The sequence below is a fragment of the Schistocerca cancellata genome, chromosome 5, assembly GCF_023864275.1.
Source record: "Schistocerca cancellata isolate TAMUIC-IGC-003103 chromosome 5, iqSchCanc2.1, whole genome shotgun sequence".
NCBI classification, from domain to species: Eukaryota; Metazoa; Arthropoda; class Insecta; order Orthoptera; family Acrididae; genus Schistocerca; species Schistocerca cancellata.
Window position 1 is genome coordinate 119399113 of NC_064630.1, and position 17983 is coordinate 119417095.

Sequence of the window (17983 nt, forward strand, 5' to 3'; positions counted from 1 at the left end):
CTAATAAATTATCTCATGTCCACTAAAATAATATACAGAAAAATCATTAGGTAATAAAGATGCATAAATATGTCACCTGTTCCTTGCGAAGGGCCAGCTGTTCTAAATTGCTTGAAATACTGTAACCAAAAATTTGCATATATGATTCTTGTAGTGTAGCCACCACTGGTTTCTGCCACAGACTGCACTTATTATGGCAAAAAGTAATTCTCACTTCCGGATGGATTACTGCAATGCTTTTCACAATTTGTTCAGTTCTTCTAATGTCTTCAGCAGCATTTCGTGAATTGCTTAGATATTGTTTGCGTACAGGCAGATTCTTAAAAAGATCTGTCACCACAATGTGGGTGCCTGAAACTTAAGATTAAGAGATGAGTGTATAATTATGATGCAAAAACTACCTATAATCAGTCTGTATGGGCACTTTTCATAATAAGAGTACAATAAGATGACACAATCGTTCAGAATATACCATTGCCAAAATGAGAGGGTCTTGAGTTTAAGATACTTCCATCTTGACTGATCATATAGGTCATCGCAATGTTGTCGCTGGCAGTCTTTGTCGTGATTGTAATACTTGACACCTGGCACAAAGAAGAAAGTGCCTCTCCTCTAAATCCATATGTAGAGAGTCTACCTGCAACAACAGTCACAATTGTTTTCAGCAAATATTTGCATCCATTCACTGGCCACAGAAATGCCGGCTGGAGTAACTATAATATTTTCATACCACTACTTGTCTAATAATAAAAGCAGTAACATGATAATTCTGTCAATGTCCTTGTTGCCACACACTATTTCCTTAGATTTGTACTTCTCCCTACTTGCATTACCGTGTTATCTTCGTTTACAAATTTCAATAGCATTCTAGGGAGTTTTCTTGCTCCCTAGGTCTTCTTTTCTTTCACTAGTTTCTTAATGGTCTTCATACACTCTGAAGCCACATCCTCCTCCTCCTATTCACCCACACTTTTTTGAGTACTTCGCTACCAAGTCCAAACTCAGGCCAGTGGGAGTCGTACCCGCAAATACTTTATGGTTCCCTCTTGCTAACCTTTGTTTACTTATATTCATTTCCAAGTCCCCCCCCCCCCCCATGAACCATGGACCTTGCCGTTGGTGGGGAGGCTTGTGTGCCTCAGCGATACAGACGGCCGTACCGTAGGTGCAACCACAACGGAGGGGTATCTGTTGAGAGGCCAGAAAAACGTGTGTTTCCTGAAAAGGGGCAGCAGCCTTTTCAGTAGTTGCAGGGCAGCAGGGGCAACAGTCTGGATGATTGACTGATCTGGCCTTGTAACACTATCCAAAACGGCCTTGCTGCGCTGGTACTGTGAACGGCTGAAAGCAAGGAGAAACAACAGCCGTAATTTTTCCCCCGAGGGCATGCAGCTTTACTGTATGATTAAATGATGATGGCATCCTCTTGGGTAAAATATTCCGGAGGTAAAATAGTCCCCCATTCGGGTCTCCGGGCAGGGACTACTCAGGACGGCGTCGTTATTAGGAGAAAGAAAACTGGCGTTCTATGGATCGGAATGTAGAATGTCAGATCCCCTAATCGGGCAGTTGGTTAGAAAATCTAAAAAGGGAAATGGATAGGTTAAAGTTAGATATAGTGGGAATTAGTGAAGTTCGGTGGCAGGAGGAACAAGACTTTTGGTCAGGTGAATACAGGGTTATAAATACAAAATCAAATAGGGGCAATGCTGGAGTAGGTTTAATAATGAATAAAAAAATAGGAGTGCGGGTAAGCTACTACAAACAGCATAGTGAACGCATCATTGTGGCCAAGACAGACACAAAGCCCACACCTACTACAGTAGTACAAGTTTATATGCCAACTAGCTCTGCAGATGATGAAGAAATTGAAGAAATGTATGAAGAGATAAAAGAAATTATGCAGGTAGTGAAGGGAGACGAAAATTTAATAGTCATGGGTGACTGGAATCCAATAGTAGGAAAAGGGAGAGAAGAAAACATAGTACGTGAATACAGATTGGGGGCAACAAATGGAAAAGGAAGCCGCCTGGTAGAATTCTGCACAGAGCATAACTTAATCATAGCTAACACTTGGTTCAAGAATCATAAAAGAAGGTTGTATACATGGAAGAAGCCTGGAGCTACTAGAAGGTATCAGATAGATTATATAATGGTAAGACAGAGATTTAGGAACCAGGTTTTAAATTGTAAGACATTTCCAGGGGCAGATGTGGACTCTGACCACAATCTATTGGTTATGAACTGTAGATTAAAACTGAAGAAACTGCAAAAAGGTGGGAATTAGGAGATGGGACCTGTACAGAAAGCAGATGGCAGTTATAAGAGTCGAGGGACATGAAAGGGAAGCAGTGGTTGGGAAGGTAGTGAGACAGTTGTAGCCTCTCCCCGTTGCTATTCAATCTGTATATTGAGCAAGCAGTAAAGGAAACAAAAGAAAAGTTCGGGGTAGGTATTAAAATCCATGGAGAAGAAATAAAAACTTTGAGGTTCGCCGATGACATTGTAATTCTGTCAGAGACAGCAAAGGACTTGGAAGAGCAGATGAATGGAATGGACAGTGTCTTGAAAGGAGGGTATAAGATGAACTTTAACAAAAGCAAAACGAGGATAATGGAATGTAGTTGAATTAAGTCGAATGATGCTACAGGAATTAGATTAGGAAATGAGACACTTAAAGTAGTAAAGGAGTTTTGCTATTTGGGGAGCAAAATAACAGACGACGGTCGAAGTAGAGAGCATATAAAATGTATACTGGCAATGGCAAGGAAAGCGTTTCTGAAGAAGAGAAATTTGTTAACATCGAGTATAGATTTAAGTGTCTTCGTTTCTGAAAGTATTTGTATGGAGTGTAGCCATGTATGGAAGTGAAACATGGACAATAAATAGTTTAGACAACAAGAGAATAGAAGCTTTTGAAATGTGGTGCTACAGAAAAATGCTGAAGATTAGATGGGTAGATCACATAACTAATGAGGAAGGATTGAATAGAATTGGGGAGAAGAGGAGTTTGTGGCACAACTTGACTAGAAGAAGGGATCGGTTGGTAGGGCATGTTCTGAGGCATCAAGGGATCATCAATTTACTACTGGAGAGCAGCATGGAGGGTAAAAATTGTAGAGGGAGACCAATAGATGAATACACTCAGCAGATTCAGAAGGGTGTAGGCTGCAGTAGGTACTGGGAGATGAAGAGGCTTGCACAGGATAGAGTAGCATGGAGAGCTGCATCAAACCAGTGTCAGGACTGAAGACCGCAACAACAACAACGGGACCTGGATAAACTGACTAAACCAGAGGTTGTACAGAGTTTCAGGGAGACCATAAAGGAACAATTGACAGGAATGGGGGAAAGAAATACAGTAGAAGAAGAATGGGTAGCTCTGAGGGATGAAGTAGTGAAGGCAGCAGAGAATCAAGTAGGTAAAAAGACGAGGGCTAGTAGAAATCCTTGGGTAACAGAAGAAATATTGAATTTAATTGATGAAAGGAGAAAATATAAAAATGCAGTAAATGAAGCAGGCAAAAAGGAATACAAACTTCTCAAAAATGAGATCAACAGGAAGTGTAAAATGGCTAAGCAGGCATGGCTAGAGGGCAAATGTAAGGATATAGAGGCTTATCTCACTAGGGGTAAGATAGATACTGCCTACAGGAAAATTAAAGAGACCTTTGGAGATAAGAGAACCACTTGTATGAACATCAAGAGCTCAGATGGAAACCCAGTTCTAAGCAAAGAAGGGATAGCAGAGAGGTGGAAGGAGTATATAGAGGGTCTATACAAGGGCGATGTACACTCCTGGAAATTGAAATAAGAACACCGTGAATTCATTGTCCCAGGAAGGGGAAACTTTACTGACACATTCCTGGGGTCAGATACATCACATGATCACACTGACAGAACCACAGGCACATAGACACAGGCAACAGAGCATGCACAATGTCGGCACTAGTACAGTGTATATCCACCTTTCGCAGCAATGCAGGCTGCTATTCTCCCATGGAGACGATCGTAGAGATGCTGGATGTAGTCCTGTGGAATGGCTTGCCATGCCATTTCCACCTGGCGCCTCAGTTGGACCAGCGTTCGTGCTGGACGTGCAGACCGCGTGAGACGACGCTTCATCCAGTCCCAAACATGCTCAATGGGGGACAGATCCGGAGATCTTGCTGGCCAGGGTAGTTGACTTACACCTTCTAGAGCACGTTGGGTGGCACGGGATACATGCGGACGTGCATTGTCCTGTTGGAACAGCAAGTTCCCTTGCCGGTCTAGGAATGGTAGAACGATGGGTTCGATGACGGTTTGGATGTACCGTGCACTATTCAGTGTCCCCTCGACGATCACCAGTGGTGTACGGCCAGTGTAGGAGATCGCTCCCCACACCATGATGCCGGGTGTTGGCCCTGTGTGCCTCGGTCGTATGCAGTCCTGATTGTGGAGCTCACATGCACGGCGCCAAACACGCATACGACCATCATTGGCACCAAGGCAGAAGCGACTCTCATCGCTGAAGACGACACGTCTCCGTTCGTCCCTCCATTCACACCTGTCGCAACACCACTGGAGGCGGGCTGCACGATGTTGGGGCGTGAGCGGAAGACGGCCTAACGGTGTGCGGGACCGTAGCCCAGCTTCATGGAGACGGTTGCGAATGGTCCTCGCCGATACCCCAGGAGCAACAGTGTCCCTAATTTGCTGGGAAGTGGCGGTGCGGTCCCCTACGGCACTGCGTAGGATCCTACGGTCTTGGCGTGCATCCGTGCGTCGCTGCGGTCCGGTCCCAGGTCGACGGGCACGTGCACCTTCCGCCGACCACTGGCGACAACATCGATGTACTGTGGAGACCTCACGCCCCACGTGTTGAGCAATTCGGCGGTACGTCCACCCGGCCTCCCGCATGCCCACTATACGCCCTCGCTCAAAGTCCGTCAACTGCACATACGGTTCACGTCCACGCTGTCGCGGCATGCTACCAGTGTTAAAGACTGCGATGGAGCTCCGTATGCCACGGCAAACTGGCTGACACTGATGGCGGCGGTGCACAAATGCTGCGCAGCTAGCGCCATTCGACGGCGAACACCGCGGTTCCTGGTGTGTCCGCTGTGCCATGCGTGTGATCATTGCTTGTACAGCCCTCTCGCAGTCTCCGGAGCAAGTATGGTGGGTCTGACACACCGGTGTCAATGTGTTCTTTTTTCCATTTCCAGGAGTGTATTTGAGGAGAATATTATGGAAATGGATAGCGTTCTGTAGTCGTGGTGAAGACATGCTATCTACGGGGTAAGGCCCTGAAATAAAACCTTGGCAGGTGTCCAGGCCATGAGGTGGCAGCCCCACCAGGACACTCGGGGGCTGTGGGCTGATAACCCGCACTACCAAAAAACACATATCACAGAAACTAAAAGGAGAAACAGCCGGATGAATCTTAAGGATATGACCTTTGGCCTGAAAAGGAAAACCCGTATTGGTTTTTGGAATGTAAGGACGTTGAGAGAGGCAGGAAGGCTAAGACAAGTTGAAAAAGAGATGGAGAACTATCGACTAGATATATTGGGACTAAGTGAAGTAAGGTGGCCAGAATCTGGGGAATTCCAAACACAAAATGGTGGAGTGTTGCTGTATGCGGGTCAGACCGGTGAGGACGCGATGCACAAGAATGGTGTAGGGCTCTTACTATCTAAAAGCAGCAAGAAGAGCTTACTGGAGTGGAAACCAGTCTCAGAACGGATAATAACCACACGCTTTAAAACAAATGTGCGATATGTCACTGTAATTCAATGCTACGCACCTACTGAAATAGCTAAAGGAGAATTAAAAGATGCATTTTATACAGAGCTTAACGGAGTTCTTCGACAGATAAATTCTAGGGACATAAAAATTTTAATGGGTGACTTGAACGCAAAAGTTGGTTCAGAAAATGAAGGGCTTGAACATATCATGGGCGTGCATGGCATGGGGATCAGGAATGTAAATGGTGAACTGTTGATAGATACATGCGCTCAACATGACCTAGTCATTGGGGGCACATTGTTTCCACATCGTAACTGTCATAAGATAACATGGGTTTCTCCAGACCACGTTACCGAAAATCAAATAGACCACATAGTCATAAGCCGCAAGTTCCGACACTCTCTGTTAGATGTCAGAAATAGAAGAGGGGCAAACGTTGGAAGTGACCACCACCTAGTTTTGGCGGAATTCAGACTGAAGATAGTGGCAAATAGAACCAAGCTCAATCATAGGTGCAAGAAAATAGAGGTGGCAAGATTAAAAGACCAACAGATCAAAGAAACATTTGCCCTTGAACTACAAAACAGATTCCAGGTCCTCTCTGAAGAAAACTTTATGGAAGAGGGAATTGAAACATGCTGGCAAAAAAATCAAGAACTGTTATTTAGATGTGGGAGATAAAATCCTAGGATTTAAGGCACATCAAAGGAAGGAATGGATCTCCGATGCTACGTGGAATGAAATCAGCCACAGGAAAGAACTAAAACTTAAGTTAAATTTTTGTAAGACAAGAGCGCAGAAGAGCGAAGCGCATAAAGAATACATGGAGGCAAACAAAAAAGTGAAAACATTGCTACGTCGAGATAAAAGGAAATGGATAGATGAGCAAGCAAAATTAGCAGAAGAGGCAGCAAGACAAGGAAATATGAAAGACCTCTACAACATTACCAAACGGTTGTCAATGAAGAACTTCAGACATGAAGGACCAGTTAAGAACAAGAATGATGTGATGCTTACAACTCAACAGGCACAGCTACAGAGATGGGAGGAACACTTCAGGGAACTGTTAAATTGTGAAGACAACCAAGAGAAACAAGTACGAGATGTTCCAGAGGAAGTCGAAGAAGACCAAAATATAAATTTGCAGTGCCCCACAATGGACGAAATTAGGATTGCCTTGAAAACACTAGAAAATACAAAGGCTCCAGGCCTAGACAACATAGCACCGGAGCTCTTAAAGGCCGATACTGAAAGTACTGTTAAAATGCTCCATCCTTTGCTGAAGCATATTTGGCTTGAAGAGAAATCTCCAAAGGAGTGGAAAAATGGCTTGGTGGTAAAGCTCCCAAAAAAGGGAAATTTGCCAGACTGTAACAACTGGCGTGGTATTACATTGTTGTCAGTGCCCAGTAAGGTCCTCACCAGAATTATTTTAAACAGAATTAAAGAATCCCTTGAAAAGCGACTGCGTAAAGAACAGGCCGGTTTTAGGGCACAACGCAGCTGTGTTGATCTTATTACCACTCTTAAGATCATCTTAGAGCAAAGCAAAGAATTCCAAGCAACCATGTACCTGGCATTCATTGATTTTCAAAAGGCCTTCGATTCCGTGAAACATAAAGTGCTCTGGCAGGTGTTGCGGAAGTATGGCATACCACAGAAGATCTTAAACATCATAAAAGATCTATATGATGGCTACGAATGCTGCATACTCCACAAGGGAAATATGACAGAGCCCATAAAAGTAACAACTGGAGTCCGGCAGGGTTGCATTTTGTCACCAACACTTTTTCTACTCATTCTAGACTCTGTTATGAGAAGAGTCACAGCAGGCAGGAGACGAGGAATCCAGTGGGGGATCCACGAACGTCTGGAGGATTTGGATTTTGCAGACGACATAGTTTTATTAGCTCCAAGGCTGACTGATATGCAAGCTAAATTAAGCCTGCTGAAAGAAGAAGCAGAGACTGCTGGCCTCAAGATAAATACAGGCAAAACATAGGAAATGAGAGTAAATTCAGGTAACATGGAGATGCCACTGTTAATAGGTGAGCAGCGAGTGGAGACTGTCAACTCATTCCTGTATCTGGGTAGTATAGTGGCGGAAGATGGTGTAGCTGGCGATGACGTGAAAAACCGCATTAAAAAGGCAAATGCTGCCTTCATACAATTGTATCCAATATGGAAAAATAGAAATATCACATACAAAACAAAAATCCGTATTTTTAATACAAATGTGAAGGCTGTCCTTCTGCACGCCAGTGAAAGCTGGAAAATGGATAAAAAGATAACAACCCAGTTACAAAGATTCATAAATAGATGTCTTCGACACATCATGAATATCTGGTGGCCAGAAAAAATATGTAATGAGGAGCTCTGGCGAATAACAAACCAGATACCTATAGAAGACCAGATACGAGAGAGAAAGTGGGGCTGGTTGGGGCACACCTTGAGAAAACCAGATGGAGCCATCGAGAAAAAAGCATTGGAATGGAATCCCCAGGGAACAAGGAAGAGAGGAAGACCAAGGGGCACATGGAAGAGGACAGTGGAAGGGGAAGCAAAAAGAGTTGGCAAGACCTGGGCAGAATTGAGGCAAATGGCCAAAGACAGAGGCGGATGGCGAGTTCTCCTGGATGCCCTATGCCCCCATAGGGGCCAAAGGAATTAAGTCAAGTCAAGTAAGTCAAGTAGAAATCCTTCGGTAACAGAAGAGATACTGAATTTAATTGATGAAAGGAGAAAATATAAAATGCAGTAAATGAAGCAGGCAAAAAGAAATACAAACTTCTCAAAAATGAGATCGACAGGAAGTGCAAAATGGCTAAGCAGAGGAAATACGGAAGCGTCCAATCCCGCCCGTCTGCTTTGACCCATGACGTCACAAATATGGTGGAAACGACCATAAACCACGATTCCAATATGGCGCATATAAAGTCGTTACGTACACATTATGAAGACGAAAATACATTGAGAAACAAACACACACATGTTCCACAAAAAGCCTAATGACACTCATGGGACAAGCGCGGGAAATGGGGGACTTTTGGGTGGAGACAAACTAAATATTATTTACTCAGGCTTGTCTGACATTTAGCATTACCCCCAAAGGCCTCACACTTAAAGTTCCCATCTCTGGCTGTAACCCTTCTTTCCATCAGTCCCTATACCAGTTCCAAACTGAACAATCCATTGCCGTCACCCACCTAATCCTTCACCTAGACATCAACTCAGCCAATGAACACACCCGTCAACTCCTATCCTTAATAAAAGTCCTCAATCTTTCCTCTCCCACATCCACACCGGCTGTTCAGAGCATCCTCCTACAGGCCAACCGCAAATTAGAACAGCATGCCACCATCCACCTCAAAATAAAAAAAAAAAAAAAAAAAAAACCTATCCACTCTCCTGGTTTCCCACCTCCGGAAAGGCAACTCACTCACCCTCCACAACCTTTCCAGCAAACCTCAACCTCCTCTCATTGCACACAGACCCAGTCTCTCCCATCTACTCAATCTCACACTTCCAGCTCCACTCCCCCCAAAACCACAAAATTCTAATCAACACAATCTGGAACCACAACACCCTAATTCAGTAGTTAACCTTTCCTCCAAACCTCTCTCCCAATCCGAAACCTCTGTCCTATCCAAAGGCCTCACCTTCAGCCCTACTCCCAGATTCAACCAAACAGCCCTCGTCAAAGATTTACTGTCCTACACTCGTACTCTCTGCTGGAGATATCACTTTGCCACGAAGAAAAATAATCCTAATCCTACTCCTAATGATCCAACTCCCCAAGACACTATCCAAATTGAACCTTGCCTGGAACTGTTACGTCCTCCATCACAGCGGGACCCATCTCGTCTTCCTCAAAATCACCCTCTCCAAAACTTCCAGGAATTTCTCCCTTCCAGCCTTGCCTCTCAATCCTTCTTAAAAAACCTTAATCCTACTCCCAACATCACCACTGCTGAAGCCCAGACTATCCGTGATCTGAAGGCTGACTGATCCATCGTCATTCTTCCGGCGGACAAGGGTTCCACGACCGTGGTACTCGATCGTCGGGAGTATGTGGCTGAGGGACTGCGTCAGCTTTCAGACAATACCACATACAAAGTTTGCCAAGGTAATCCCATTCCTGATGTCCAGGCGGAGCTTCAAGGAAACCTCAGAACCTTAGTCCCCCTACAAAACCTTTCACCTGACTCCATCAACCTCCTGACCCCACCGACACCCCGCACCCCTACCTTCTACCTACTTCCTAAAATTCACAAAGCCAATCATCCAGGCCGCCCCATTGTAGCTGGTTACCAAGCCCCCACAGAACGTATCTCTGCCTACATAGATCAACACCTTCAACCCATTACATGCAGTCTCCCATCCTTCATCAAAGACACCAACCACTTTCTCGAACGCCTGGAATCCTTACCCAATCTGTTACCCCCGGAAACCATCCTTGTAACCATTGATGCCACTTCCTTATACACAAATATTCCACATGTCCAGGGCCTCGCTGCGATGGAGCACTTCCTTTCACGCCTATCACCTGCCACCCTACCTAAAACCTCTTTCCTCATTACCTTAGCCAGCTTCATCCTGACTCACAACTTCTTCACTTTCAAAGGCCAGACATACCAACAATTAAAGGGAACAGCCATGGGTACCAGGATGGCCTCCTCGTACGCCAACCTATTCATGGGTCGCTTAGAGGAGGCCTCCTTGGTTACCCAGGCCTGCCAACCCAAAGTTTGGTACAGATTTATTGATGACATCTTCATGATCTGGACTCACAGTGAACAAGAATTCCAGAATTTCCTCTCCAACCTCAACTCCTTTGGTTCCATCAGATTCACCTGCTCCTACTCCAAATCTCATGCCACTTTCCTTGACGTTTACCTCCATCTGTCCAATGGCCAGCTTCACACATCCGTCCACATCAAACCCACCAACAAGCAACAGTACCTCCATTATGACAGCTGCCACCCATTCCACATCAAACAGTTCCTTCCCTACAGCCTAGGTCTTCGTGGCAAACGAATCTGCTCCAGTCCGGAATCCCTGAACCATTACACCAACAACCTGAAAACAGCTTTCGCATCCCGCAACTATCCTCCCGACCTGGTACAGAAGCAAATTACCAGAGCCACTTTCTCATCCCCTCAAACCCAGAACCTCCCACAGAAGAACCCCAAAAGTGCCCCACTTGTGACAGGATACTTTCTGGGACTGGATCAGACTCTGAATGTGGCTCTCCAGCAGGGATACGACTTCCTCAAATCCTGCCCTGAAATGAGATCTATCCTTCATGAAATCCTCCCCACTCCACCAAGAGTGTCTTTCCGCCGTCCACCTAACCTTCGTAACCTCTTGGTTCATCCTTATGAAATCCCCAAACCACCTTCCCTACCCTATGGCTCCTACCCTTGTAACCGCCCCCAGTGTAAAACCTGTCCCATGCACCCTCCCACCACCACCTTCTCCAGTCCTGTAACCCGGAAGGTGTACACGATCAAAGGCAGAGCCACATGTGAAAGCACCCACATGATTTATTAACTGACCTGCCTACACTGTGAAGCTTTCTATGTGGGAATGACCAGCAACAAACTGTCCATTCGCATGAATGGACACAGGCAGACAGTGTGAGGATCACCCTGTGGCTAAACATGCCTTGGTGCATGGCCAGCACATCTTGGCACAGTGTTACACCGTCCGGGTTATCTGGATACTTCCCACTAACACCAACCTGTCAGAACTCCGGAGATGGGAACTTGCCCTTCAGTATATCCTCTCTTCCCGTTACCCACCAGGCCTCAACCTCCGCTAATTTCAAGATGCCGCTGCTCATACCTCACCTGTCATTCAACATCTTTGCCTCTGTGCTTCCGCCTCGACTGACATCTCTGCCCAAACAATTTGCCTTTACAAATGTCTGCTTGTGTATATGTGCGGATGGATATGTGTGTGTGTGTGTGTGTGTGTGTGTGTGTGTGTGTGTGTGTGTGTGTGTGTGTGTGTGTGTGTGTGTGTGTGTGTGTGCGCGTGCGTGCGTGCGTGCGAGTGTATATCTGTCCTTTGTTCCCCCTAAGGTAAGTCTTTCCGCTCCTGGGATTGGAATGACTCCTTACCCTCTCCCTTAAAACCGACATCCTTTCGTCTTCCCCTCTCCTTCCCTCTTTCCTGACGAAGCAACCGTTGGTTGTGAAAGCTTGAATTGTGTGTGTGTTTGTGTTTGTTTGTGTGTCTATCAACATGCCAATGCTTTCGTTTGGTAAGTTACATCATCTTTGTTTTTAGATACAAATATAAACAAATTTAGACACCCACCATCATACAAACCCACACAAAACAACGAATAAAACCAACATCACACAACTCCCCAAATACCACTAAACACAATATCATCTGGAATCGCACACTACCCTTGACCTATATAGCTCAACAGCAGCTCCCGATCCCATAAATTGGGATCGGACACTTCCATTGACCTACATAGCTCAATAGCTCCCGATCTCATAAATTGGGATTGAACACTTCCCTTGACCTATATAGCTCAACAGCAGCTCCTGATCCCCTAAATTAGGACCTAACACTTCCCTTGACTCATATAGCTCAACGGCAGCTCCCGATACCGTAAATTAGGATCAAACACTTCCCTTGACCTATGTAGCTCAAAAACATCTCCCGATACCAATACCAACATTCACAGCCACACATTGGAATCGAACACTTCCCTTGACCTACATAGCTCAATAGCAGCTCCCAATCTCATAAATTGGAATCGAACACTTCTCTTGACCTATGTAGCTCAACAGAAGCTCCCGATCCCATAAATTAGGATCAAACACTTCCCTTGACCTATGTAGCTCAAAAAAATCTCCCGATGCCAATGCCAACATTCACAGCCACACATTTCAATAAAACACTTCCCACTTCCCTCGACCCCAACACACTAAAAAAAAAAAAAAAAAAAAAAAAAAAAAAAAAAAAAAAAAAAAAAAAAAAAAAAAAAGGACGACGACAAAAAAGTTCCGGCCACAAACTAGGTTGGCCACCACAATCACACACAACCAAAAGAAAGACCCGACCCACCCACAACTCAACCTCCCACCCCCCCCCCCCAACCAACCCAACCTCCCCCCAAAATATAAAACCCATAAACAAAAACCAAATGCAACATAAAAAATCTCAATCACACACTACAACTCAACAAAAAAAAAAAAAAAAAAAAAATTCAACAAAATAGATCCTCCACAACTAAAACACAAACCAACACACTCCACCCCCCCCACAAACACTCTAACACGAAATAAGCCACCCACCCACCTACCCAAACCACCCCAACCAACCAGTTTCGGCATATACATTTTACTAACAGCCCTTAAAAAAACCCGAAAAACACAATAGCCCCCAGGGACACTCTTCCCCCTACTGCACTCATCTAAATGAGACTGAAGGTTGGAAGAGTGCCTCTTCCCCCTCCCAAGAACTGACTTAACAGACCCCCCACATCCTCTCTATTGTATTTGTGCAAGCCCCCGTCTCATAATTTTTGAACTCTAAGCTATGGTTAACGACTAAATGATTGTATCCCCTCTCACCCAACCCCCTATATGAAGAAAATGCATCTGAAACTACTGTGGACCCCAGTTCTATGTACTCCTCAAGTAACCCCACTAATTCCGCCTTAGACTTCCCTTCCACAACCCTAAAAACACATTCAGAACACCCATCCCCCGGAACACCAGCCCCCCACACCAACCACAGACTTACCCCTACCATACTTCCTTTTCCCAAACTGCGACTCGTCCACCTCCACAACAACACCATGCCCCCTCCCCCAGCTTACCCCTGTACTTAATGAACTCTGAACACACTTCACGACAAACAGAAAACCAATCATGAAGACTCCTCTCACTCACACCAGTCTCACGCACGCAAAAACTGTGTGGGGATCTATAACAAAAATGATAAGTCACCAGTACAATCTCGCATATGCCCAACCTAGACTTCTCAAACCAGGAACCACGCCATATGGAATGCCAAATGTCATCCTTTCGACAGCGCCACATATAACCGTCCCTGGTCCGAGACGACGGAAGTTAGCGAACTTCATTTCTTCGCCACAAATAGAGCACTTCACGACCTTGGCAATTAAAATGAACAGCTGCAAAAACGTTATCAGTGCCAAAGTGGTGCTCCCCATCATTTCCCTCAGATGCACACTATTAATTTTATCAGTCATATCCATTTCTGAATAAAAACCACAACTGATTAATTTTGCTAAAATTACCCCACGATGTACACCAAACAACACTAAATTAACCTTCACAAAAAAAATCGTTAACTCACTGAAACGAATTCCACTACAAACGCAGCAAATACTCAAAAATTCTGTATAATGAGCAAGAGCAAACTGAGCCCATTACACCACACAAATGAAAGCCCTGAACATACCACCAGAGGGCACAACAAACCACAACACGACAACAATTAGAAACACGCCACACTCGCAAACCAAACTCCGCGCCGTCATCCCATCACACACCACAATACCCTTACATCACGGGTCAAAGCCGACACGTGGGTTTGGACACTAGAGGACAAATGTATGGATGTAGAGGCATGTATCATTTGGGGTAATATGGATACTACATACAGGAAAATTAAAGAGCTCAGATGGCAACCCAGTTCAAAGCAAAGAAGGGAAAGCAGAAAGGTGGAAGGACTATATAGAGGGTCTGTACGAGGGTGATGTACTTGAGGACAATACTATGGAAATGGAAGAGGATATAGATGAAATGGGAAATACGATACTGCGTGAGGAGTTTAACAGAGCACTGAAAGACTTGAGTCGAAACAAGGCCCTGGGAGTAGACAACATTCCATTGACAGCCTTGGGAGAACCAATCCTGACAAAACTCTACCATCTGGTGAGCAAGATGTATGAGACAGGTGAAATACCCTCAGACTTCAAGAAAAATATAATAATTCCAATCACAAAGAAAGCAGGTGTTGACAGATGTGAAAATTATCGAACTATCAGCTTAATAAGTCACAGCTGCAAAATACTAACGCGAATTCTTTACAGACGAATGGAAAAACTGATAGAAGCCGACCTCTGGGAAGATCAGTTTGGATTCCGTAGGAATGTTGGAACACTTGAGGCAATACTGACCCTACGATTTATCTTACAAGAAAGATTAAGGAAAGGCAAACCTACATTACTAGCATTTGTAGACTTAGAGAAAACTATTGACAATGTTGACTGGAATACTCTCTTTCAAATTCTAAAGGTGACCGGGGTAAAAAACAGGGAGCAAAAGGCTATTTACAATTTGTACAGAAACCAGATGGCAGTTATAAGAGTCGAGGGTCATGAAAGGGAAGCAGTGGTTGGGAAGGGAGTGAGACAGGGTTGTAGCCTCTCCCCATTGTTATTAATCTGTATATTGAGCAAGCAGTAAAGGAAACAAAAGAAAAATTCGGAGTAGGCATTGAAATCCACGGAGAAGAAATAAAAACTTTGAGGTTCGCCGATGACATTGCAATTCTGCCAGAGACAGCAAAGGGCTTGGAAGAGCAGTTGAACGGAATGGATAGTGTCTTGAAAGGAGGATATAAGATGAACATCAACAAAAGAAAAACGAGGATAATGGAATGTAGTCGAATTAAATCGAGTGATGCTGCGGGATATAGATTAGGAAATGGGACGCTGAAAGTAGTAAAGGAGTTTTGCTATTTGGGGAGCAAAATAACTGATGATGATCGAAGTAGAGAGGATATAAAATGTAGACTGGCAATGGCAAGGAAAGCGTTTCTGTAGAAGAGAAATTTGCTAACATCAAGTATAGATTTAAGTGTCAGGAAGTCGTTTCTGAAAGTATTTGTATGGAGTGTAGCCATGTATGAAAGTGAAACATGGACGATAAACAGTTTGGACAAGAAGAGAATAGAAGCTTTAGAAATGTGGTACTGTGGAAGAATGCTGAAGATTAGATGGGTAGATCACATAACTAATGAGGTGGTATTGAATAGAATTGAGGATAAGCGGAGTTTGTGGCACAACTTGACAGAAGAAGGGATCAGTTGGTAGGACAAGTACTGAGGCATCAAGGGATCACCAGTTTAGTATTGGAGGGCAGCGTGGAGGGTAAAAATCGTAGTGGGAGACCAAGAGATGAATACATTAAGCAGCTTCAGAAGGATGTAGGTTGCAGTTGGTACTGGGAGATGAAGAAGCTTGCACATGATAGAGTAGCATGGAGAGCTGCATCAAACCAGTCTCAGGACTGTCACTTTTAGAGGATGACAAACAAGTAACTCACCGAGGTCGGAATAGTTCTGTATTTTGGAAGTATAAGATGAAAGGCAAACATTTGCAACATCAGATGGTTTGATTCCACAACCATTATCCTTTATCTCTATTTTCTCCAGACCGTTTCTTTCCTGAAATCAATAACGAAGCGTCATTGTCGTGACCGTAACAGCAAGATGAATGTACTAGTTATTGTAAAACAAGAGTTTAAGCGATCACTTGCCAATCTAACTTCTATATTTGTAGCACCAGCATCCAATGAATTTTCAATTAATTCCTTCACAACACTCGACACCGTTGTAATTATTTGTGTCGTGGTCACTAGCCTGATGGTAGACGATGGCAAAAGTGCTACTGACATGGCAGAATGATCTGCACATTCCTGTACGAAAAACTCAACAATTCAAAACATCACAATCAAAACACTAATTTTCTGAACTTAGCGCCAAACACTGTATTGTGACTGCCCGTGTCAAAGATGTTCTCGAGCCCGCAATGGTGCAATACGTCGCAGCTGACTGCAATACGACCAACTAAAATGAGTATTGTACAATTGGCGTCTGGCCGAAATCGCCCGATGGTATGGCGCGAATGAAAACATATAGGTCTCTCTGTTATCACACCCTTTATTTGGCATTCACATTCGTTGGCTACTCCAACTCACAATCAGATTATCTACTTTCAACTTACAGTTAACAGAAGAACTTTCAACTTAATCTATGCCACTGATTTTAGTACCGTGTTAATTTGAAGACATAACGTAAAATGGCTCTAATGATGCTAGATTTCATAAGGCACATATTGTCAGATTTACAATAAATAATATATTTTAGAGTAGTGTATTTCTTCTCGAGCGTAGCTATTAAAGGTTTCGCTTTCCTGACCTAGTGACCTTATTTGGATCGAAAAGGAAGTATTTCGTGAAGGCCGGTAGTCGGTAGCTTTATTTACGTGTTTTAGGCTTAAATTTCGTGCGAGTGTAGATTTTCGTTTTTGAATAGAGTTATCGCTTCAAAGCCAAATTAATTCGTGTCTGCCATGCAGAGTTTAGAGAGTTAAAACTTTTGGAAGTAAGTTTATAAGTTGGTTTTCATTAGTGCTTATTTACGGATTATTACAGATTACGAAACTGCTGTGGTCTTCTGCCAACTTATTCTCTGCTTTTGTGTTAAGTTTGTCTTTGAAACCACATGCGACAAATGTGGTGGTTGCTGAGGAAATTTGAAAGAGGGGGTGTTCCGTGTAGAGTGTAAGTATTGGTTTAATTGGGGGAAATGTAGTGGCGAGGAAACGAGGGTAGAAAATGAGGCTCTTCCATGGCTTTGTAGGTTATGTAGAAAGGACAGAAAAATCGCTGAACGGGAGACAAAAATTTGTGCCCTTAAGGCTGACTTAGAGAACGCGAACTTGGAGTTATGTAGGTTAAGGGAGAAAAAAGAGCCTGGGAGCTGGGAAAAGGTAGCAAGCAAAGTGCGAAAAAGGGAAACACTTGAAAAACTCCAGAAATCCAAATAGTAAATCAGTTTGGCTTGCTATCTGAAGTGGAGGAATGGCCTCATCCAGATGTAGTTGAAAGTAAATTGAAGCAGAGTATTAGCTTAAAGAAAAAAGAGAGGTCGGGATCAAATCAGAATAGGAAAAGAAGAATTCTGCTTATAGGCACCAGTCATGGCAGGGGTGTGGGCCAGGAGCTTCAGGAGAAATTAGGTCACAAGTTTTGTGAAAGCAAGTGCTAGCCTTAGCCAGGTGACAGAAAACTTAGGCTAGCTATGCAGGGACTTTGAGAAGGAAGATCAGGTAATTATAGTTGGGGGAGAAGGAAACAGCCTGGCCATGAATCCAAGATACAGAATTAGGATTGACCTGGATAATATAGGAGCAGTAACTGGGCACACAAATGTGGGGTTTGTGGAGGTCTTTCAGCGCCATAATCAG

The 17983-nt window shown here is 44.1% G+C and overlaps 1 protein-coding gene across 2 annotated transcripts in view; it reads right to left on the reverse strand.

The window, feature by feature from the left end:
• The window catches only part of LOC126187922 (PMS1 protein homolog 1-like), a 119116-nt gene extending 102565 nt beyond the window's left edge, over positions 1 to 16551 (reverse strand). The window contains exons 1-4 of one of the 2 annotated variants that reach the window (XM_049929283.1): positions 16272 to 16550; positions 16059 to 16179; positions 473 to 637; positions 77 to 357 (exon numbers count right to left, since the gene is read on the reverse strand). In XM_049929283.1, coding sequence (XP_049785240.1) covers positions 77 to 357; positions 473 to 637; positions 16059 to 16179; positions 16272 to 16409 — 705 coding nt within the window. In that variant the 5' untranslated portion in view covers positions 16410 to 16550. Of the gene's footprint in view, positions 1 to 76; positions 358 to 472; positions 638 to 16058; positions 16180 to 16271 lie in introns of both variants that reach the window. The other variant, XM_049929284.1, reaches the window with a different exon arrangement.
• Positions 16552 to 17983: the final 1432 nt, after the last annotated feature.